The sequence below is a fragment of the Diabrotica undecimpunctata genome, chromosome 6 (genome assembly GCF_040954645.1).
Source record: "Diabrotica undecimpunctata isolate CICGRU chromosome 6, icDiaUnde3, whole genome shotgun sequence".
In the NCBI taxonomy this organism is placed as follows: domain Eukaryota; kingdom Metazoa; phylum Arthropoda; class Insecta; order Coleoptera; family Chrysomelidae; genus Diabrotica; species Diabrotica undecimpunctata.
The window spans coordinates 49522628-49547863 of record NC_092808.1 but is presented as its reverse complement, the minus strand read 5'-3'; the positions used below and the strand labels follow the sequence as shown (position 1 = coordinate 49547863).

General features: G+C 34.4%; 1 protein-coding gene across 1 annotated transcript in view; it reads left to right on the top strand.

The window, feature by feature from the left end:
- LOC140443431 (serine protease grass-like) overlaps window positions 1–25236 on the top strand; it is a 108879-nt gene that overhangs the window by 5571 nt on the left and 78072 nt on the right. The window contains exon 2 of the mRNA XM_072534685.1: window positions 18848–19004. Within this exon, the coding sequence (XP_072390786.1) occupies window positions 18848–19004 (157 nt within the window). The remainder of the gene's footprint in view (window positions 1–18847; window positions 19005–25236) is intronic.

Below are 25236 nucleotides of genomic sequence, written 5' to 3'. Positions count from 1 at the left end.
TCGTAAAATAATCCATGGCTACCAGGATATATTTATTTCCATCATTCGTCTCTGGAAGTCGACCTGCAATGTCGATTGCTACTCGTTCCATAGGACTACCAACATTGTACTGTTTCATGGGTCCCTCTTTTTACCAACTGGACCATTACTAGTTGCACACAGTTCACATTTACGGCACCATCTTCTTACATCATCTTTACAGTTCACCCAATAGAACCGTTCTCGAACCTTTTGCAGAGTCTTCGTGATACCAAAGTGTCCACCTGATGCACCGTCATGCAACTGACGCTATACTTCTGACACTTTACTTTTAGCTACAATCAAGTGAAGCTTAGTTTGTATACCATCATCGTTCTCAAAGGTTCTATAAAGAAGATCATCTTTTAGCACTAGGCAATTCCATTGCCTCCAGTAGCACTTGACTTCAGGACTACATGCACTAATGTCTTGCTAAAAAGGCCTTTCACTTCGACGCATCCAATCCAATACTCTTTTTATACATGGATCATCTGATTGAGCGTCTTGTAGCTGTTGAGGCTGCCATTGATCATTCATGACGGTGGTTCGTCTCACGGGGCAAAGTCGTTCTTATAATTTAAGACAGTGATTACAATTTGCACCAATTACTATTTAAATGGGAATAAGCCACAATTAAAGGTTAAAGTACGTTTATTGACGTTTCAATTTCCACTTCGGAAATCGTTCTCAAAATAAGTATTTTGAGAACGATTTCCGAAGTGGAAATTGAAACGTCAATAAACGTACTTGAACCTTTAATTGTGGCTTAGTCCTATTTAAATAGTAATTACTTTAAAATGCCATAAGAAAAAAGCTTCAGAACAATACAATTTGCACTGCACGGCCGTCTCGAAAGGGCATCAGCATTTAAACGAACTCTTTCAGCCCTGTGTTCGATTTGTTCTAGCTTTCTGACTGTTGTATTATTTTCTTGCAATTTACGGCGAATGTGACCTACGTCGCCACCATTCCAACATCAGGTTTCGCGTCTCTTCGGCATCATGTTACGAACTACTTTACGTATGATTTCCTCTAGACGTTTATCGTTTTGTTCGTTGCTCTCTTCAGAGGTTCGTACTCGATAGCTCCGTGAAACTCGACTAGCTGCCTCGTGTTCCAAGGCAATGGCGAGTGGTAAAGCAGCAGTCAAGCAAACAGCCTTTTTTTGTTCTGTCCAATGATTGGCTGTCGCAATAGTTTCAAATTTTTAAGGTACATGGACCAAGAGGACTTTCCATCAAATGGTGGCAATTTTAATCTCATATGATGCGTCGTTTCGTCTCTCGGTGATTCTTCTTTCACTACCGGATCTAAGGCTACTGTACTAACTGATGGTAGCACTTTTGTATTGGTTATCATGCTCTCTAACTTTTTGACTTTCTCTTCTACTTTATCGAATGTTTTAGAGACTTCTTCAAACTTCTCACTGTTCTGAATATATACTTCGTCGAATCTTCTAGACATATTTTTGAATTTCTCGTCGTTTTGTCTAGCTGTTTCTTTAATAATTTGAGAAGTTTCATCGAATCTCTCATCACTTTTTTTGGAAGTTTCCTCAATCATTTCCAAATTTCTCATCCATCTTTGTTAAAACTGCTTCTTCTGCTGACTGAAACTGGAATGTCTCTGGGTTATCTCCATTATTGTTAAGAACATTCTTCAGTCGTTCTTGGAGGATCTTATTGGAACCACTGCAGTCTGCATCGCGTTCTTCTAGCTGCTCACGCAACTGTTTTACTGAAAGTTGTACTAGCAGCATCTTTAGTCAGGCACACACGTACTTTTCAAATGTTCTTTTTTTACTAAGATCACTACCGAGTTACACGGCTGTTCCCAACGAACAATACTTTTCAAAAGTTTAAAAGTCTTTTTTTTTATTTAGCAATCACTGCTGAATTTATTTCTAAATCTTACACCGGACACCAACTGTAGCGTTTTTAAACAAAACGAACGGTTCGAATTTATATAAATAAATTTATTGATAAGTTTACAGTTCGACAGTATCTTAACAACTAAAAACTACTTCTAGAAAGTACGCTTATATATAAAAGTCACTATGTACTAGAACATTCGGGATAGCCTACCTCTAATTAGCCTATTTGATGGGTTGATCTCTCTCTCGCGCTCGAGATATCGCCGAAAAGTTCTAGTCGTTTTCGAGATGCAACCGTTACACGGGCCACGCCGAATGCATGTTCGTAACAATAAATTCATAATAAAACAAATAAAATGTTACATAATATATTGGGCATGTATAATAGATTCAACTTTGGTATAAAATAATTTTATTCTTTTTTAGATTTAGCCATACAGCTCACACTCTCTTTAAGAGGAAAATTAAATCATCCCAGATACCTACGGTATCAAAAGGATTGAGCTCTGATGGGACTCTTTTCGTGTTATCGAGCCCTAGGTGACTTGGTATGCTGGAGTATCTCCCAAAAATTTTCGAACACATTATTTTTTTTAGTATTATATTTTTTATTGCATCCATCTCCGGAATTGCATAGATATTCCTTTTATTCATGGGTTTTGGAGGATTAATTCTTGAAAATATTTCATTTTTTGAATATGACAAAATATGCTTTATCTCAGGGCATTTCCAATGTGAACCACTTCTTAACGACGTCTTTACTCTTAATCCCGTACCGTCAAAGCCAAGATTCACTCCAGGAAAGTACTCTCCTTCATAAATAATCACAGTATATCCTCCTTCAGAAATATTAAATTCATCTTTTTACTAGGAAGAACATGTTCTTCTTTCACCACATTTTTTGTTTTCTTGTTTTTCAATTTTTTCACTATTTGTATTTCAGTATTTTATAGTAATTTCAATATTTGTATCATTATAGTTTTTTTTCAGGCCAGAATAAAGCTTTTTTGAAACATTTGCAACATTTTTAAGAAGAGGAATATTTTTCGAGGGCGTCTCCGGTGTAGATTTTTTCTTTTCTAAAAGTTCATCTTCAATAGTGTTTTCTTTTGGGGTAGTATTATGCTGCTCAAAGAATGGAAGCTCAGTCATTGCTAAAAGAGAGCCACTTGTTTCAGTTACTGGAAACAGAGTATCTTCCGAAACAATGGAGTTTTCACATTCTGCTTCCTTCTACACTAAAGTACACTCAGGTTATACCAGCATGATTTGCTCTTGGTCCCAAATAGAACTATCTAAATCCAAACTGATGCTGGAAATTTTTATATTAGATGTCCGGTGTTTAGTTTTTAACTTTTCTACAGAAACATAACAATCCTTTGTTTGAGAGACTTCCTTTCCAAATATTGCCACAATTTTAAAATCCTTCTAGAAGTTGTCTGTCAATTCGTTTTTCGATTTTAATTAAAAATGGACTCTTTTTTAAAACATCTGCCATTTCTTTTTGCGTTTTTCATTCAACTTGAGCAAGTCGTTTGGTGTAGTCAAAGTTATTCTGATTATACGAATACAATCCACAAGTTCTAAAACCATTTCTTACTATATCCTCGGTAACGCTATCTCTACTACATTTGTCCAGTTCCTCTGCAAAATGTTCCCGTTTTAGTTTTTTGCCATTATTCTCAATACGCCAATTATGGATCCTGTTTTATCAGAAAAGGTTAAGTAGCCTTAAAATAGCAACAAACACCCAACTCAGTTAAATGAAGCGTTAAATGTGAAGAATGGCTATCGAGAAAAAGCACAACAGGTAAAGGTTTTCAACAATCCATTGTTTATAGAATACATTCGTAATGAATTCATAAAAACATTCTCGAGTCATCCACCCGGAGTCTGAATGGCCAATACCCCAGCCCAAAGGCATTTTCAAATAAATACTGGCTGGTACTATTTTATAGGGAAAGAACAGTAGGTTTCACAACTTGTCCATCTGCCGAAACTGTCAAAAGTACCGTAAGATATGACTTTTTTCGAAACTTTTCTTACCATTACACATTTTTCTTTTGGTGAAAAAAAATCTGATTAGTCGCAATTAAAAATTCGTTTTGGGTCTGATTAAACTTCCTCTGAATTATTTGTTTTTAAATAGTCTGAAACTCCATCAAACCAACATCTTACACTTTTTTCTGTTCTGGCGAAGAAATTTTCGTACTAATGACGACCTGGAATTCCGTCTTTAAATTTATTTGCTCGTTCTAGATGGCGACCTAGTTCTGCAACTCACCCCAACAGTTGATTTTTTGTTACAGGGAAACCAACAGTTTTTAAATATAGAATCCAATCTACTATGGCTTGTTCTTCAGCTTCAGTCAGGACACAGTGGGCTTCACTGGTAGCACCTTATTCATATTTGTTATGAATTTTATCAACTAGGGTGATTTTTGGAATTTTGAATTCTCTGGATGCTTTTCCAAACGACATTCCCTCTCGAATTAAATCCAACGTTTGCTGAAGAATTTCATTGGTATAGTTTTTTCGTGTTTCAGACATAGCTCAAAGTTTTTCTTGAATCTGGAAAGAAAATGTTCATAATATTCTCGGTGGGTAGTAGGTCACAATATATATTTCTTGTACTGTATTACCGACCGTGAAAAAAATATTATTTTAAAAGAATACTTTTGAATATTTTAAAAATTCATATATTTCATTCACCTTTAAAACAATGAAGTACCATAAATATGATTATCGATTCCCGTTCAATAACAGACTTTTGGAAATATGACACTTAATATATTATTCTATTTGAAAGTAATTCTTCCAAAAAATACAATTTTGTTCAACTTTCATATTATTTGTTTTAATTGAAAATTAAAATCTGGTCGGTCGGTAAATGCTCAAGTGAATCGTTGGTTTATTACCTTTAAGAAAAAAAATATATTTTGAATAATTTTATGCTAAAATAGTTTTAAAGTTTCACAATATTCAATGACTACATTCCCCTTATTCCGACCGCCCGGTCGGTAAAGGGTTGATTTTAAGTTTTAAAGCACCTTTTACCGACCGTTCTTTAATTGTAAATAAATTTTTTTCCATAGCTAATGTTAAAGTGTTGCTATAACAACTGTTTTGAGTAGATAAAGTATCACTTTATTCGCAAGGGTAGATAAAGTGACACTTTAACAGCAAGAGTAGATAAAATGTTTTAACTTTTTTTTATTCAATAAAATTTACAAATTCAAACACATTAAGGATTAAAAACAACTAAAATTTTACAATTAACATTATTAGAAATATCTATTTTTGGAGCATCACAACTTGTACTCGTTTGCTTAAACACTTGATTCGAGGTATTGGATTGATTTTCTGGTCCGCCAAGTATACACTTGGATACAGCAATCTTATTGCTTATTGACTCTGCAGAAGATGATGATTTCCATCCACCTAAACGTTTAACTTTTACTAGATCAGCTCCAGAATTTGCGAACATAGTAGCTGAAGAACGACAGAAACAATGCCCCGTATACATTTCTGAATTTGCAAGTTTCAAAAAATCTGCAATTTTCTTGGAGATATTAAATATAGTGTTAATCCCCACCGATTGAGTAGAGCACTTTTGCTGTCGGTAATTTATAAAAAACTTACTGTAAGTTAAGTTTTTGGGGCGAAGGCAATATACTTTCTCACAATTTCCAAGAAACTCAGTATACTTTTCTTGTCAGTAATACAAAACGACCTTTCCTGCTTGGTTTTAGTATCAGATAATGAAACGATTATCACCGATTTTTTGTCGTCCACGTTAAACACTTCTAACTTGTACAATTCATCGGACCTACTCGCTCCAAGCACACCAAAAATAGCATTAACCTTCATCAACAAATAGACGTCACCAGGAGCTTCTGTCAGAAATTTAATAATGTCATCTGACTCCAGGATTTTGGACTTTTTAGCTTTGTATCCTCCACTCAGGTTTTTTAGTAAGGTGGTTAACTTGCTGAATTTGGAAATGTCACAATTTTAATTCCCTAACAACGTACGCTTCAAAATCAAATAATACGACCATAATGACGATGGCATCGCTTTCTTCGACTTTTCAGAAAAATACGCCAGAAGTATTTTTTCACTCACGCCATTGATATTCTTAATGCTTTTCCACTTTTTAAAAGACTGGTATTCTTTCTCATACATCATCCTAGATTTTTGTGGCAACAATAAACTTCCTGCTTCCAACGCTGCATTTTCTACATCGGATGGCAGGTTTTCCTTTTCTTGTGTCAATTCTTTTCCGTCCATTTCGTATTTATTCACTTTGTACACAGAACGCAACAATATTCTCCGCAAAAACCAAAACGTAACATTTGTTTGACATTTGTTGACAGAGTAATTCATATCTCTAGCAACAAAGCAACACAATTCTTTGAAATTCTATTGTTTACCTGAATTTGAAGTCTTGCTATAGAAAAAAATGTTGTATTGCACACGACGATAACTAGCATAACTAGCGTCTCGACGCTAAAACACGCTCTCGAAGATAAAGTACAATTTTATCTTCTTGTACAATAAATCACTATTAATTGGAGAAAACAAATAACCAACGAACACATGAAATCTTAAAAAAAACGTGGTTTTGTGCTATTTCTTGGTATAAAAGTGCAATACTAACCTTGATAATATATTAACAAATGCTTAATAATTACAAATGCACGATGATTCTTATAACCTGACTTACGGAGTCTTGCAAGACCACTGCGAAATCCGTTAAAATTTGTCAAATTTGGCATTAGTCAGCAGCTGGATGTTTGTAATGTTTCCATGTCTAGGGTTTATAAAAGGAAACTGTTAAAAGTTTCAGTAGTTATATGGACTTTTCATAATGCGTCTAATACTGAAAAAATTCATTGCGGCCGGTGATAGGAAATGGTCGGTAAAGAGTACAGTTACCTTAGGACATTATCCATTGAGATCAGATATGTCTAGAATATTCTAAGAAATCCAAAAATTGAATAATATATAGGGTGTTGTATTTAAAATAAGAAAGTATTATTGGCCACTGTTACACGATACACTCTGTATGAAAAGTTTTTATTGCAAAAAAAGCGAAACTGAAAATACCAATCGACGTGCCCGAGCGTTTTTTAGAACAAGCCCCCAAGAATTTATTTATTATCGAATTTATTTCATTTGGCTGTTGCATCCTGTAATATATTAAATTCGAATATTTTGTGTCTAGATCTCAATGAAACTACACATCTTGAATCCTTAGCCCCGGTTTTAATGACTGGAAAATATTCATAAAAACATAGGTTAAGCACACATATTAATTATACTATTCATACCTTGATATTTATCCCACTGTTACATCATCAATTATAAAAAATTAAAATATTTAATGGCGAGTAGAGATCGAGTTTAAACCGGCTTATTTATTTATTAACTTCGATTATATCAATGAATTCCTGGCACTTTCTGCATAACATGTGTTCTTTTGGTCCCGCTTTGTCTCTGCTAGTATTTTTTTTACTTTTTCTTGAACTCGGTTCTTAAATTATTAATTAACATCTCAAACGTAAATTGAAGGTTATAAAAACCATAAATAAAATGCTGATTATGTAAATGTTTTTTTTTATTAGTGTAGAAATCTTTATAAAACGTCAGAATAACTAGTTGTATTAACAAAACTAAATTTAGATGTTTACCCTAGAAAGGTGGACACTCATAAATTTGACGACGCTCCTCTATTTTCGTCGCATTTCGGATGCAATCGTGTAACCTATATACTCTCAGTAGCTGTTTGCTGTTTGTTTAACAGGAGAGCTGGGTCGTTGGGTGTGTTTCTTTATTACTGTATTAACGCATGGTACAATGAACACATTGTTCCATGGTATTTACGTATTAGATTTTTGAAGAAATGTAAATTTTACGGTAGTCCAGTCTCTACGTTAGTCTGTTTCTGTCAAGTTTATTTGGACGCCGGTGAGGTTTTTGGTAAGTCATTACCTAGTTCTTTTTTATATTTGTAGTAAATATTATTTTATTTATTTGTAGCACTATTTCATCAAGAAAGCCTTAAATGCGAATGAAATAAACGATGAAATTCAGCGTATAATCAATGGTAAAGATAGTGAGCAGGAATCTTTTAAAGATAGTGGAAGTGAGTGGGAGTTAGAAAAAGATACTTTGGAGTTTGAATTACTTGATTGAAAAGATTACCCTAAAAATATTGATAATTTAGAAATTATCCAGCTATCCAATGTAACCAGTTCATCTGTTAATTTATTAGATCCAGATATAAAAGCCCGTTACACAAAAAGGAAAACCAACTGGAATGCAATAATTACCGCGGAATAACTCTCCTAAATACAGCGTGGACGTTCAACCATTTACCAGATCTTTACACTACGACAGATCCTCGAAAAATCGCAAGAGTTTAACATAGATATGTATTATATTTTTCTCGGTTTTAAAGCGGCATATGACAGTGTCTTAAAACCAAGTCTTTACAACGCTATGAATGAGTTAGGAATTCCAAAAAAATTCATGTTTGATAAAAGTGACAATGGCGAAGATGCTATCAGCAGTAAAAATTTGAAACGACTCGTCAACCCCATTTGAAATTCATAGGGGGTTAAGGCAGGGAGATGCGCTGGAGTGTCAGCTTTTTAATGTCGCCTTAGAAAAAGTTGTACGAGACGCTAATTTAGATAGCAGGGGAACAATATTTACTCTTTTTCTTCTTAACATGCCATACACCAAAGTGCGTAGGCGACTATCTCATTACTAGAATTCTGTTCTTGGCGGCGTGACACAGCTCGCCTGTATTGTGTATTCCTGTCCATTCTTTAATATTCCTTAACCAGGATAATTGTTTGCGGCCGGCTCCTCTCCTACCTTCGATCTTCCCTTGTAGGATTAACTGTAGTATTTCATAGTTTGCTCCTCTCAATATACGCCCAAGGTAACCAATCTTGCGTTTTTTAATTAATTTAAAGATTTCTCTTTCCACGCCGGCTATCTTAAGGACGTCATCGTTTCGAACTCTATCCACCCAAGGTATGCGCATCATTTTTCTAAATGACCATATTTCAAATGCTTTAAGTTTGTTGATAGATGTTTTTTTGCATTGTATACTACGTGTGTACTCCTTAAAATGATTTGATCCTTAAATATGATTATTACCATCTATATGTCTGTAACTATTCTTTCATTCACAACGAAGATATTGTGTAGTGCACTTTTGGTAGTCGCCATGATTTTTTTATCTTATTCTAATTTTTATTCCCTCCTCTTTCATTTAACGCATCACACTCTCCAATCAGATCAATAGCAACGAAGTTATGATGTAATATCCTTTTGGCAATGCCGTCGTGTTTATTTTTCTGTCTCAACATATTCGCTATCCTCTCTTCTTTCCAATAATGTATCATATGTCACGATCCGACTTAAATCGCACCCTTTAATCCCAAAATATCACAAACAAATTTTTTCTGAGTACACCCTGTATATCAATATATTAACCTTCATCCCTCTTATCCATTGATTGCTTTTGAATGATTTAAAAAATCGAATGGCCCCCAAATTGAACGCATAACTCACCCATAATCTTAAGATCAAACGAACTTACCTGAAGTTCGATCTTGATTATATGAGGCCTCATCGAAATAAATAAATAAATTGTAGTACCTCCGCCTCTGGCTAATTACTCACACTTAAAAGTTAAAGTATAAACAACCACTCGAAACCTCTTCTCAGCATCTCTGGTCTATACTCTTCAGTCTATTTGAAAGTTGTTGTTGCAACATATTATGGGCATTTTTCCAAAATGTTAGGGTGGGTTGGGACTTATTTATTTCGATGAGGCCTCATATAATCAAGATCGAACTTCAGGTAAGTTCGTTTGATCTTAAGATTATATTCGGCCTCATCTCATAAATAAATAAATTGTAGATGTTTAAAGTCGTTGCAACAACTTTATTATAATAATGCCCAACATATTATATGTTCCTAAAATGTAGAGTTCGTATCTAAAAATGCCCTGAGGCAATTAGTTAACACATTACATAACATAATCCAACCTTAACTAAATGTATATTCTAAAATCGTTATAAATATTATATATAGTATAAATCAGGTTCTTTTTACCTATTTAAAATTGTATTGCAAATTCTTTATTAAAACTAAGGGCCTATTGTAAATTTTTTGCAAGTTTCTTAAAGTTCTTCGTCTCACCTGCCGCCAACTTATAGTGTCAAAACTGACCCTTTTCCTAGCTGCCGCAGATGTTGCGGCGTGGCGTGTGCTATGTGCTTTAAACTGACTTATATCCAGGCCACTCTGTTGTAGAATAAATTTGATCTATCTACCAATGGTTTGTGGAGTGGCCTTATGAAAAGGTTTCTTATGAGTCAGTAATAAAGCTCTGCATGATCCTCTTAAATCTTTTGTCTTTTTCAAATGATTGTTTCAATGTTAAATATTTATGACGTTCAAATAATTTTTGTCTGCAAAAAATCAAATTTTATAGCCGGGCAAGCAGATACAAAAGTTCCCGAAAATTTTTCAAATTTTCTAGTTTTACACTCCGGTAGTTGCAAAAAATATTAAGCGTTTTTAGGATCTTCAATTTTTTGCTGTTAGGTAATGTTACTGTCAAATTATTTGAGTCAAAAGTAAACCCCAAATATGTGCACATATTTGCAGGAGTAATTTTGCTTTTAGTATGATTAATTAAAAACCTAAATGTGTTAGTATTTCTACAGTTAATTTTTCATCATGTTCACACTCTTTATATGATTTCCCTAGAATCAGAAAATCATCCAAATATTTTGTTAAAAGATCCCCTTTTCTCTTAGAATTCCTACAATAGGTTTTAATATCTTTGTAAATATTCTAGGTGCACAACTTAAACCAAAAGGCAAAACAGTTGTATTCGTATAAAGTGCTATTAAATGAAAATCTTAAATATTTACGATGAGATGTTTGTATCGGTATTAAATGGTAAGCATCTTTTAAATCAATTTTAACATGAGCAACCTTGAGATATAAGTCTGACAACTTTATTATCTTCTATCTTAAAATGTACATTTCCAATAATTTTATTAACATTTTTAAGATATAAAATAAGATGGTATGATCCATTTGATTTTGGAATTGCAAAAACCTTGGAAATATGCTGATCATCACTATGATCAACATTAGATATTGCACCACTAAGCATTAATTTGTTTATAAGGTTTGTAATAATTTTTACTTCTTTAGTTGACTGTTTATCTTTAGACGCTACAACTGTTTGTTTTGGTTTCTTTGCAAGTGGGATAACCATACCTCGTATGTATGTTAATACCTTTTTGTTGCCCTGATTTCTTCAATTCTTTCGCCGTCTTGACCTTATTGTCAAGATCATTACCAAAAGGCGATTCAGTGATTGGGGTATCCTTTAATACCCCTGCCATTTCTTTATTTAAATTAATGGCTATTAGTTCTCTTCGCGATACTGACTCTGAATAATGAATGTTTGTCAATAAGCGGCTGGCATCGCCATACTCTTTATTTCCTCCCTCCTTTTCACCAAGCATGTTTGTTAAAGCTATTCCTATAGCTGCCATACTAGCATCAATTTATTACTGGAGCAGTACCAAACGAGCATCTTTGCGAAGTGTGGAGTCACTTACTGCTATTTTTACTTCCGGATTTATATTTAGAGGAGCCACTAGCTTGCAGATATCTTTTTCTAGTCCGGAAGTTAAAATATGAGCCTATCGAGCGGCAATCTGTTTGTATGGAGCTTGCAACTGATATTTTTACTTTATTATCATCACCCAGAATTAATAAAATGTCTTCTTGCAATCCAAGAGGCACTACATTCTATCTGGCCTGAACGTATTTATTTCAAACCATATGCTTAAGTTTGTCACTACAAACTGTATTATAGATATTATTATTCACCTTATTATTTTTATCACAAACAATATTCATTATCAGGATAAGTTCCCCGAATATTTCCTCTACAAATTTTGTTATTCCAACAAATATTTTGTCCTGAATATTTGTCATCACAAACAAATATTTCTTCTGCATAATTTTTTTTTTTTTTTTGGCATTAACAACTATATTATTGACGATATTGGTCACCACAACTAAATATTTATTTGGATAATTTCCAAAGAGAAGAAAGAATAAATCTTTCTTAATGTGCCGACTTCTACCGAAGGTTGGCGGCCATCAAACGATAGGTTTCTCTGTTTTATGCCGCATGTATTATGTTCGCAGCTTCTGGTATGTGAAATCATGAAGAACTAATAAAAAATTTATTAACTAAGCCACTATTGTTTATATTCGCCATCACAGACAAATATTAATTGTGAATATTTCGGTCAGGTGTCAACACAAACACCTATAGTAGGTAAGTTTATTTGTTATTCTTAATAACAATTTTCTATTTACACATGTGATAATATTATATACACAATAATATATATATTATTGATGATCATTTGTCATCACAACCAAATATTTACTTAGATAATTTCCAAAGTGATAGAAGAAACATGAAAAATATTTTATAATTAATCCACTATTGTTAATATTCGTCATCACAGACAAACGTTAATTACGAATATTTCGGTCAGGTGTCAACACAAACACCTATAGTAGGTAAGTTTATTTGTTTGTAAAATTTATAAAGTATTCTAATATTGTTAGTATTCGTCATCACAGACAAATGTTAATTGTGAATATTTTAGTCACGTGTCATCACAAACACCTATAGTAGAGGTGTCATCACAAACACCTATAGTAGGTAAGTTTATTTGTTGTTCTTAATAATAATTTTTTATTTACACATGTGATAATATTATATAGGTACCTATATGGTATTACCAAACTATAATATTGACGATATTTGTCATCACAAACAAATATTTACTTGAATACTTTCCAACGTGAACGAAGAAAAAATGAAAAAATTTATAAAGTATTCCAATATTGTTAGTATTCGTCATCACAGACAAATCTTAATTGTGAATATTTTATTCAGGTGTCATCACAAACACCTATAGTAAAGGTGTCATCACAAACACCTATAGTAGGTAAGTTTATTTGTTGTTCTTAATAACAATTTTTTATTTACACATGTGATAATATTATATATATGGTATTACCAACTATATTATTGACGATATTTGTCATCACAAACAAATATTTACTTGGATACTTTCCAACGTGAACGAAGAAAAAATGAAAAAATTTATAAAGTATTCTAATATTGTTAGGATTCGTCATCACAGACAAATGTTAATTGTGAATATTTTAGTCAGGTGTCATCACAAACACCTATAGTAGAGGTGTCATCACAAACACCTATAGTAGGTAAGTTTATTTGTTGTTCTTAATAACAATTTTTTATTTACACATGTGATAATATTATATATATATATATATATATATATATATATATATATATATATATATATATATATATATATATATATATATATATATATATATATATATATATATGGTATTACCAACTATATTATTGACGATATTTGTCATCACAAACAAATATTTATTTGGATAATTTCTAAAAAGAAGAAAGAAAAAATGAAAATTTTTATAAGTATTCCAATATTGTTAATATTCGTCATCACAGACAAATGTTTCTTGTGAATATTTTAGTCAGGTGTCATCACAAACACCTATAGTAGAGGTGTCATCACAAACACCTATAGTAGGTAAGTTTATTTGTTGTTCAATAACAATTTTTTATTTATACATGTGATAATATTATATATATATATGGTATTACCAACTATATTATTGACGATATTTGTCATCACAAACAAATATTTATTTGGATAATTTCCAAAAACAACGAAGAAAAATGAAAATTTTTATAAGTATTCCAATATTGTTAATATTCGTCATCACAGACAAATGATAATTGTGAATATTTTAGTCACGTGTCAACACAAACACCTATAGTAGGTAAGTTTATTTGTTATTCTTAATAACAATTTTTTATTTGCACAGGTGTAATATTATATACACGGTATTACCAACTATATTATTGACGATATTTGTCATCACAAACAAATATTTATTTGGATAATTTCCAAAAAGAAGGAAGAAAAAATTAAAATTTTTATAAGTATTCCAATATTGTTAATATTCGTCGTCACAGACAAATGTTAATTGTGAATATTTTAGTCAGGTGTCAACACAAACACCTATAGTAGGTAAGTTTATTTGTTATTCTTAATAACAATTTTTTATTTACACATTTGATAATATTATATACACGGTATTACCAACTATATTATTGACGATATTTGTCATCACAAATAAATATTTACTTGAATACTTTCCAAGTGAAAGAAGAAAAAATGAAAAAATTTATTAAGTATTCCAATATTGTTAATATTCATCATGACAGACAAATATTAATTGTGAATATTTCGGTCAGGTCAACCCTGCTATAGTATTTATTACCACCTACCTTATGTACTTAGTATATTTTTATCTTAATTCCCCTCTGAGACAACAATTTTAACCAACACTTGAAACACTTTCATTATCTGAAATTTCTGCTTGAGTATCACTTTTCAAGCTCGGTGTTATGAATTTGGATATGATGAATGACGCCGTGAACGATTTTTTCCGGTAATTCGTTGCCGAATTAATTTTACGCGCTGTGTGTGTAGCAATTATCACATAAACGAAGACTGAAGAGTATAGACCAGAGATGCTGAGAAGAGGTTTCAAGTGGTTGTTTATACTTTAACTTTTAAGTGTGAGTAATTAGCCAGAGGCGGAGTTACTACAATTTATTTATTTATGAGATGAGGCCGAATATAATCGAAAAAGAATAGACATGTGTGAAGCGGGTGCGCGTACAATTCAAGCCGCGGAGGTCAAAGGTCATCATGCTATTTTTATGGTCGTTACGCTGAAATTCTGATTACACTCTCTTCTTGATCTTCTTGTTTGTGTTTTTAGTTTGTACCTGGTTATAGTAGTTCATAGGGTATTTGTTTCACTTGCTATTCGTATTATGCTTGTACTCTACATATTCAAATTATGCGGTTTGGTAATGTCTAGATAGTATTGTCTATTGCTAAGCTATAGCGCTGTGGTTATGCATTAAGTCTCTTACTTTTTATTATTACATGGTTTAGCATTTTGGATTTGGATAAATGCTTGTAATATTTTTTGAACTTGTACTCATATTCTGCGATAAGTATGGTATAATCGCTGTAAACTGAAATGTCTATTTTATTTCTATTCGTATGATATTTTAGACTTATTCTTAGCAATTCAATAAAATTAACTATTTTAACCAATCTCAATTAACTGGTTCCACAACAATGCTGGCTTCTTTTCGTTCTTTTTCTAAAGAGTTAGTCGATGACGGGATACATTTTTCACGGCTTCATACTCCAATGCTGCGATAATAGCATCCTTCCTTATTTGCTAGCGTCCTCTTTCTAGACGTAATATCTACTGAAGATGTATACAGCGCAGGCCATCAAGGAAATATTAAATGGGTAATTGAAGGATAGGAACTCTTTTGGAGCTTCGGAAGCAAGTCGTGCCATCTTTTCTACTTCCGGTCCGTATTCTTACACAGATTTGTTGAAGCCTTGGATATGCACTTTTAGTTAACTTTGGATACTTGCTTCAAATATTGACTCATCATCATCATCCAGCCTCAAGAGTCCACTGCTGAACATAGGCCTCTTGCTCATGTTTCTAACCCCGTCTATCTTGCGCCGCTCTTATCCAGTTTTTATTGAGTCTTCTTAAATCGTCAGTCCATCTTGTAGGTGGTCGACCGACGCTTCTCTTGTCTTCCCTTGGCCTCCATTCCAATAACCTCTTTGTCCATCGCCCATCTGTCATTCAGGCTATGTGTCCTGCCATCTCCATTTTAGTCTGGCTATCTTCTCGATGATGTCAGTCACTTCGATTCTTCTCCTGATATCTTCGTTGGTTATTCTGTCTCGCAGAGTTATTCCTAACATGGACCGCTCCATTCTTCTCTGCGTGACTCTCAGTTTGGTAGCTGCTGCTTTTGTTAAGGTAAGTGTTTCTGCTCCGTACGTCAAGACTGGGAGGACGCACTGATCAAATACCTTTCTCTTTAGGCATGTGGGCAGCTCACTTTTAAAAGTATCTCTCAATTTTCCAAATGCTGCCCACCCAAGGCCGATTCTTCTCTTCAGTTCATGAGTCTGGTTGTCCCTACCAATCATAATTTCATGTCCCAGGTATTTATATCTATCTACGAGTTCTATTTCTTTCCCACCAATACTGATGTTCTGGTTGGGTACCAAATTGGTCATGATTTTTGTTTCGAGATATTTATATTTAAACCTACATTTTCTGTAGCCACAACGAGTTCCTGTACCATCTCTCTTACCATACCTAGATCTTCAGCTATTATAAGTATATCATCGGCGAAACGTAAGTTGTTTAGATATTCTCCATCTATTTTTATTCCCTTTGTCATCCAATCCAAATTCTTAAAAGCATGTTCTAGCACCGTATTAAAAAGTTTAGGTGACATTGGGTCTCCTTGTCTAACCCCCCGTTCTATTTTTATGCGATTACTGTTAGTAGGTAATCTGACAGTGGTTGTTGCCTGCAGGTATATTTTGTATAATAATTTAGTATATCTATAATCTAGCCTGCATTCTTTAAGCGCCTGTAATATTTTGCTTAGCTCAACTGTGTCAAAGGCTTTGTGAAAATCGAGAAATATTAGAACTAGAGGTTTATTGTATTCCACTGCTTTCTCTATTAGGGTTTTTATACTTTGTAGATGGTCATTTGTTCCGTAACTTTTTCGGAATCCTGCCTGTTCCCCTGGTTGATAAGTCTCTAATTTTCTTTCCATTCTCTTAACTAGTATTCGCGTAAACAACTTATATATATATGGACGAGGAGGCTAATCGGTCTGTAATTCTCTAAATTTGCTTTGTCCCATTGACAAAGCAAATATTGACTGATATTTCTGAATGATAGAGCCGATATAATGGTCTTCTAGTTCTTATGTGCGTCATCAGGGATGTTTTGTAGGATTTCGACAGCATTACCTCGAAGTGCTAATGTAAGAGCTGTGGCCTTCTTTTTATATGTCCATCTATTATTTTGTGCAGCGGCTTTAAATTGTCTTGTATACACTAGCCCAGATGTCCTGCCATTAAATGTAGAAGGCTTAATTATTTCGTTGAGAGGGTAACCAATCACTTTAGCTTTACCTTCAACTCTCAGTTGCTTAGTCTTTTTAGTTTCTAGGGGGATATTTTTAAAGGTTTATCATATCATGTCTTTTCTCTACTAGACCTCTTGTTACTTCAACTTTTTTATTCATGTTTTCGTTTGTCTCTTTAATTTTCTTTTCATATCTTCTTTTTTCTCAACATCAAAGATCTTTCCAATATGTATCATAATTTAATGAATTGAGTTGTTGGCATATTTGGCATATTTTTAAGATACGACGATGAACCACTCATATTTTAAGATATCTGCCAGATGTCATCTGTCAATGTCAGATACCCATTTTTAATCCATGTTAAACTTTTTAGAAACGTGTAAACATGAAATTTAAATGTAAAATGTAATGTTTAATGTTTAATAAAGTGCTTATTGACAATGGCAAATTTGCCGAAACGTTTAAGCAAAATTTTAATAGTTTTATTTACATCAGACCGACAAACCCACAAAATAAGAAAGTTTCTATTCTACCCCCAACGACCGGTTTCGCATACTCTAATTTGCTATGCATCTTCAGGTCAACGGTACATGGTAAACTTCAATGTTTCAATTTTAGTAAATCATTTTTCACTTAATTTTTTATTTAGTGAATTTAAATTGATATTTAATCAATCACACAGACATAATATTGGCATAATTGCCATATATTTTATACCAGACAACACCCTAATACGGGTTATTATATTTTCAGCATTTAATTTACGATATACCGTTGACCTGAAGATGCATGCATAGCCAATTATGGTATGCGAAATCGGTTGTTGGTAGTAGAATAAATTGATGGTGAGTAAGTCTTATTCTTATTTTTTTACCTATTTGAAATGGACCCACACAGGCAACGTATTTAATATTTTAATAAAATATGTTTACACAATGGAAGGCAATCGTATATACGTATTTCTGACTATTGGTAGTCTTCAGTACGGTGCTGCCAAGTTATAAAAGGAGCATGTTAACTTAAAAAAGGATCACTATAGGAGCAATGCAACCAGTTTGTGGTAATATTGTTAGAAGACTCTGAGATTTCCAGAGCAACAATTAACACATTCACAGAGGAAGCTAAGCTACCTGAGGAAAATAATGCCAAACGTTTATAATGTTTCAAACAACAAGAAAAGTTTAATGCGAGTTAATAGCAAAATAAATTTAGTAGCTTTCGGCATAGCTTGCAACGCAAAAAAGAAATAAAAATATGTGTATAAGATGGAAGGCAACCATATATACGAGTTTTTGACTATTGGTCGTCTTCAGTACGGTGCAGCAAAGTTTGAAAAGGACCGTATTAACTTGGAAAAGGGTCACAGCAGGAGCAATGCGACCAACTTGTGGTAATAATATTAGAAAACTGGAGCGAAGAAGAAATCGAGGGCGATTTGGTACGTGATATCCAACATAGGGATATATTGAGAGATAGCGTAAAAGGGAAATACACTACATGGAAGAATAATACTCAATACGTATCCTTTAGGAGGTATAAATTTCAAGAAATTCGAAGAATCGATGAATGACTAATATCAATTGGTGCGGTTGCTTTCTGAGTCGAAGTATGTAGATTTGCTGTAAACTAAATATCACTTTTAATTTTGTATCAAGATTTATGTTATTGTTTTGACAAACGTCAAAATTCATAATTATAAATAATTTCTACGATATATCTTCCTTAAAAAGTATTTTACATTTTTTTAGGATTTCGGGATGATAATCAAGCTTGTCGGACTCCAACTGGTGAGACTGCTAACTGTATACCTGCTAATCAATGTAAAGCGATAATAGATGTTCTACAAAGGGCAAAAAGACCATGGACTCCAAGCGTTAGGAAACAAATAAACGAATATTACTGCGGGTAAGAAGGTATTGTGTAGTTTATTTTTGAAACTGACCCTAATATTACGTCTCGTGAAACAACTTTTACCATCTCAATTGCATAAACATAGTACCCCTAAGTATTCGGAGTACTATCGGGTACTATATATAAAAGCACTAAGGTAAGTTTTGCATTCGATTCGGGAAGGTGTCAGGAAAGTTTGTGAAAAAAATTCACGGTGACAATTGTTAGAATATCCAACATAAAAAGTGGATGTTGTCCTATAGTTGTTCTATATGAAGTGACACTGTTGACAGTTCAATGAGCAATGTCAAAGATAGGTCATAAACTACTGTCAGTCAAGTTTTGTATTGTTCTGTATGTAAGAAGGAATAAAGTATATTTGTTGATGGCCAGATTATAATTGGTGCATATTTCCTAAAGTACATATTTCCTTGCCTCTTGATGTCTTCAATCTAGAAGGAGCACTTCACCTAACTTAAATTATAACAGGTTATGGGCCCAGTCCACGTGTGAACTGTGAAAAGGTTAGGTTCGTACTTCATTGAGTTTTGTTTTTTGTTATTGTCGGTGAATAAAATATGGCGACCAGCAATAACGATTATAAAATTCAAGTTGACAAACTCGAGGGTCCTGAAGACTGGTCAAAGTGGAAATGACACGTTTCGATGTTATTACGTTTGTATGCACTTGAAGACATTGTAAACGGTATGTGTAAGTGTCCTGAGGTTAGTGAAGATTCAACTTTAGCGGAAATACAGAAGCATCAGCAATGGTTAAAAGACGATGCGAAAGCGGCAAGTTTGTTAGCAGGTATGCTAGGAAAAACTGTTGCCGAGCTCGTGTTAACGTATACTCACGCTAAGGAAATATGGGACAAATTGCGTGCGATATTTGAACGTAGCAGTACGCAACGGTTAAATATGTTAATTGAAGCCTTTTTTAGAGTCCAACGTGATGAAAAAGAAGATATTAGTACACATGTTGCGAAGTTGCAGAAATTGTTTGTAGATTTAAATGATGAACTGCAGAAGCATGATGAAAATGTTTTATCCAAAAGAATGTCAAATGGTCGGATCTTATTAACTTTGGGTCATCATCATCATCTTGGAGCTACAGCCCTTAGATGGCCTAGACCTTCTCAACCTTTCTGCGCCATTATATTCTGTCCCTCGCTTGCATTTTCCAGTTGCCGACTTCGATCTTCTCGGCATCTTGTGTTACCCCGTCCATCCACCTCAGCTTTGGTCTACCCCGTCTTCTCATTCTCACGGGTTGCGCTGTTAGAATCTTTTTTATCATGTTTGACTCAGGGGCCCGGGCTACATGTCCTGCCCACTGCAGGCGGTTTCGCTTAATTATAGTGGTAATATGTTTACCACCAAACGTATGCTTGTAGATATTCTGCAGTTCAAAGTTATATCTACGCCTCCATATTCCGTTCTCACAGACCGCTCCGAATATCTTGCGTAGCACCTTTCTTTCAAAAATGGATAGAGCGGATTCATCTGTTTTCGTTAGCGTCCATGCCTCTGATCCATATGTGAGAACGGGGACTATCAGTGTTCTATACAGCCTTATACGAGTTTTTTGAGACAGACGTTTGTTAGCTAAGTACTTTGATATACCATGATAACACCTGTTAGCAATTATTATTCGCCTTTTTATTTCCTCAGATGTGTTATTATTGGGGTTAACCGATGTCCCTAGATATATGAACTCTTTGACTGCTTCGAAGTTTTGGTCATTGATGATTAAATTTGTGTCAACATTTCCAGCTCCATTGTGTTTGTGTTAGTCGCCATGAATTTGGTTTTATTTTGATTTATCTGTAACCCCATTCGTTCTGCTGCTGCCACTAGCTCGGTTAGGATTTCCGCAGTTCTCGCCCTAGTTCTTGTTATAATGTCCACGTCGTCTACATATGCTAGAATTTGGACTGATCTATTAAATATTGTTCCCCTGTTATCTAAATTACCGTCTCGTACAACTTTTTCTAAGGCGACATTAAAAAGCTGACACTCCAGCGCATCTCCCTGCCTTAACCCCCTATGTATTTTAAATGGGGTTGACGAGTCGTTTCAAATTTTTACTGCTGATAGCATCTTCGCCATTGTCACTTTTATCAAACATGAGTTTTTTTGGAATTCCTAACTCATTCATAGCGTTGTAAAGACTTGGTCTTAAGACACTGTCATATGCCGCTTTAAAATCGACAAAAATATGATACATATCTATGTTAAACTCTTGCGCTTTTTCGAGGATCTGTCGTAGTGTAAAGATCTGGTTAATGGTTGAACGTCCACTCCTGAATCCCGCCTGATATTCTCCTAGAAACATTTCAGTATAAGGCTTTAATCTCTCGTGCAAAATATTTGACAATATCTTGTATGCTGTATTTAGGAGAGTTATTCCGCGGTAATTATTGCATTCCAGTTGGTTTCCCTTTTTGTGTAACGGGCAAATTAAGCCTAAGCTCCATTCTTCAGTCATTTGCTCCTCAGACCAAATTCTACAAACAATTTCTCGCATCACCTTGGTGAGCTGCTCTCCACCGTGCTTAAATAACTCTGCTGGGACGCCATTGCTACCTGGGGACCTATGGTTCCTTAGTTTTTCTATAGATATTTTCACTTCATCTACCGAGGGGGGTTCCACGAGTTCCTCATTTCGGTATTCCAGCTCTATATTGTTAGTAGGTTCCCCTTCCAGCAACTCTCGAAAGTGCTCTACCCATCGTAAAAGGATATCCTCTTTGTTGGTAAGTAAGTTACCTTCCTTATCATTACAATAGTTGATTCTTGGTTTGAATTCTTTTCTAATAATATTTACTTGATGATAGAACTTTCTTGTTTCTCCGTGACTCATATGGCTTTCGAGCCGTTCTAATATGTCATTTTCCGAGTCTCGTTTCTTTTTTCGGTGTATGCGTTTTTCCTCTCTCCTTAAGTTTTTGTATCTATCTATTGTTGTTCTAGTTTTTCGTTGTTGCGTGGTCCTAAATGCCTCGTTCTTCTCATTTGTTATTTTTTTGCAGTCTTGGTCGAACCAGTCGTTTCTTTCTTGGGTTCGGGATATTCCCAATGTGCTTTCGGCTGCTAATTTCAGAGCCTCCTTGCAGTTGTTCCACATTTCCGTGCTTGATTGGTCGACTGCCCAGGTATGTTCTAGGGTTTCTTTTATATGTGACTGGAACTTTTTCTCTTTGTTTTCATTTTTTAGCATATGTAAATTATATTTTACTCGTCTAGTGCCCCTTTCTTTCTTGGCATTGGAAATTCTTTGTCGTAACTTGGCCCTTACCATGAAATGGTCTGAGTCAATATTTGCGCCTCTGTAACTTCTTAAGTCCATTAGGTTTGTAAAGTGCCTTCTGTCAATTATAACATGGTCAATTTGATTTGTGGTGCGTCCATTTGGTGATATCCAAGTTGTTTTATGGATATTCTTATGATTAAAACATGTACTTCCCACAATTAAATCTTTGGAAGCTGCCATACTAATAAGCCTTAAACCATTGTCATTAGTAACGTTGTGAAGGCTGTGTTTACCAATATAATCTTGGTAGCATATCTCTTTTCCTATCTGGGCGTTCATGTCTCCAATGATTATTTTAATATCGTTTTTGGCACAGTTGTCATATGCTCTTTCGAGATCTTCGTAGAATAGATCTTTAATTTCTTCGTCTTTTTCCTCGGTTGGCGCGTGCACGTTGATCAGGCATATGTTGAAAAATTTTACTTTTATTCGAAGGATGCATAACCGATCATTTATGGCTTTAAAACCAATAATAAAATTTTTGATTTTCTTTGATACTAGGAACGCGGTTCTGAACTCATGTCGGTTCGAGTTGCAGCTGTAATATATATCATGTTCTTTTTTCTGCATAATGCCGGTTCCTGTCCATCTCATCTCTTGAATGGCTGCAATGTCTATTCTATATTTTAGGAGTTGAACTTGCAGCAGCTTCAGTCCCGCTGTCCTATACAGCGTTCTTACATTCCAAGTACTAATCTTTAAATCATTGTTCTTAGTTCGGTGCGTGGGTCGTCGTCTTGAATTCAGTCCGGCTTTTCTATCTCGAGATTTCGTAACAATAGGTTTTTATAAAAAGGTAACCCCCTTTTCGGAGGACCATTTCTCCCTTCCTCGTCAGCCCTGACCCCACCTTCCACTGGGGTTGGTTACCTAGTCTCCAGTAGGGTTGCTCAGGTTTACCGGGGTTCACCCGTGTGATCCGTATCACACTTCTCGGAGGTGAGGATAGGAATTGAGTAGGAGAGGCTAGAGGCGTTATCTGGAAGCAACGCCTTATGATGCGCATCACTACTCCATTAAAACCCCATTAACTTTGGGTAAGGACTTTGATAATTTCAAAGATTTGTAGGACACGATACCATCAAAGAATCAAACTTTGAATTTATTGATTGAGAAATTGTGTACCATTGAATTACGTGACCAAAGTACTGTAGAATCTTTTGCATTTGTTGCTCGCAATAGCCCGACAGAAAAATACAATCAGAACCAAAGTATAAAGTCAAAGAAAAATGTACATCGTGCAAAAGAAAAATTTTCATGTCATAAATGCAAGAAATTAGGTCATTGGGCGAAAGAGTGTCCGTTGAAAAAATCAGCTGAGAATTTAGGTAAGAATAAAAGTAATGATACTGCTTTTTTGTCTGTTGTTTTAAGTGCCTCATCTAACAATTGTATTGAAGCTGGAAAATGGTATTGTGACAGTGGAGCCACAAATCATATCACTACAGATAAGCAATATTTGTCATCTTATACAGAATTTGCTGAACCAGAAAGTATATTACTTGGTAAAAAGGATCTATGTATGTTAGCCCATGGACAAGGAACAGTAAAAATTCAAACGCATCTGAATAATAAATGGAAAGGTGCTGACTTGAAGAATGTTCTTTAATGTTCCTGAAGCAAGTGCTCATTTGTTTTTTGTGAAAGCTGCTGTACAAAGGGGTTTTATTACAGTACTTGATGAAAAAGGTGTAAATATATATGATAAAAACACTTGTGAATCTGTAATGACTGGGTACTTTAGTAATGGCCTGTATGCACTTGATATACGTGTTATGAAACCCACAAATCCCGTTTAAGTAAACTTAGCAGAGTCAACAGATATGTTGCAAGTGTACCATGAAAGATTTGGTCATCAGCATAAGCAACATGTAAAGACGGTATTGAAGAAAATGAATATAAACATTGATGGGTGCAAAGAAATCTTTTGCGATGGATGTGCAATTGAAAAAATGCATAGATTGCCATTCAAATCTAGGATCAATCGATCACAAGTCACTGATGAGCAGATCCATGTAGATGTGAATGGGCCCATGTCTATAGAATCACTGGAAAAAGCACGTTATTACGTATGTTTTAAAGATGACTTTAGTAAGTATCGGAAAGTTTTCTTTATGAAACACAAAAGAGAGGTATGTACTTTCTTAGAACAATTTTTAAATGAAGCTAATACAAATGGCCATGTAGTAAAGCAACTGAGATGCGATGGAGGGAGAGAGTTTGACAATAGAAAGGTATCTAAACTTCTTGCGAAGAGAGGTATGGAGCATTGTAACACTCCACCCTATACACCTCATCAGAATGGTGTTGCTGAAAGGGAAAACCACACCATTGTAGAGTGCGCACGTTCCATGTTAAACACATGTAAGTTGTTCAAACAATTGTGGGCAGAAGCATGCAATACTGCAGTGTACATTTTGAATCGCACAGGAAAGTTATCAATTGAAAGTAAAAGTCCCTATGAATTGTGGTATGGAAATCCAACTGGAAGTTTGAAACATTTAAGAATATTTGGCACTGAATGTTATGTTCATGTTAACAAGAATCTTCGCAGTAAATTTGATGACAAGGCGATACATGGTTATTTAGTTGGTTATGTGAATGACAGGGATGGTTTTAGGATATGGATTTCATCTGAAAGAAGAATCGTATCGAGCCACGACGTACGATTTAAACCTGAGGTTATATGCAATTTGCGAATTGTTGAAGTTAGAGCCAAATCAGTGAACCAACATCAGTCGGAATGTTTTAGTGTGAATGAAAACTCCGAAGAAGTAAAAAGTGGTATCGGTTAAATTGTGGAATCTGAGAATATAAAAAGTGTAGAAGAAAGTGCGAGTGAAAATCAAGAAGTGAATAGAGAAGAAAGAAATAGTGATAGTGTTCAAGAATCTAAGCGTTACCCTACACGTGTTAGAAATACCCCAAAATT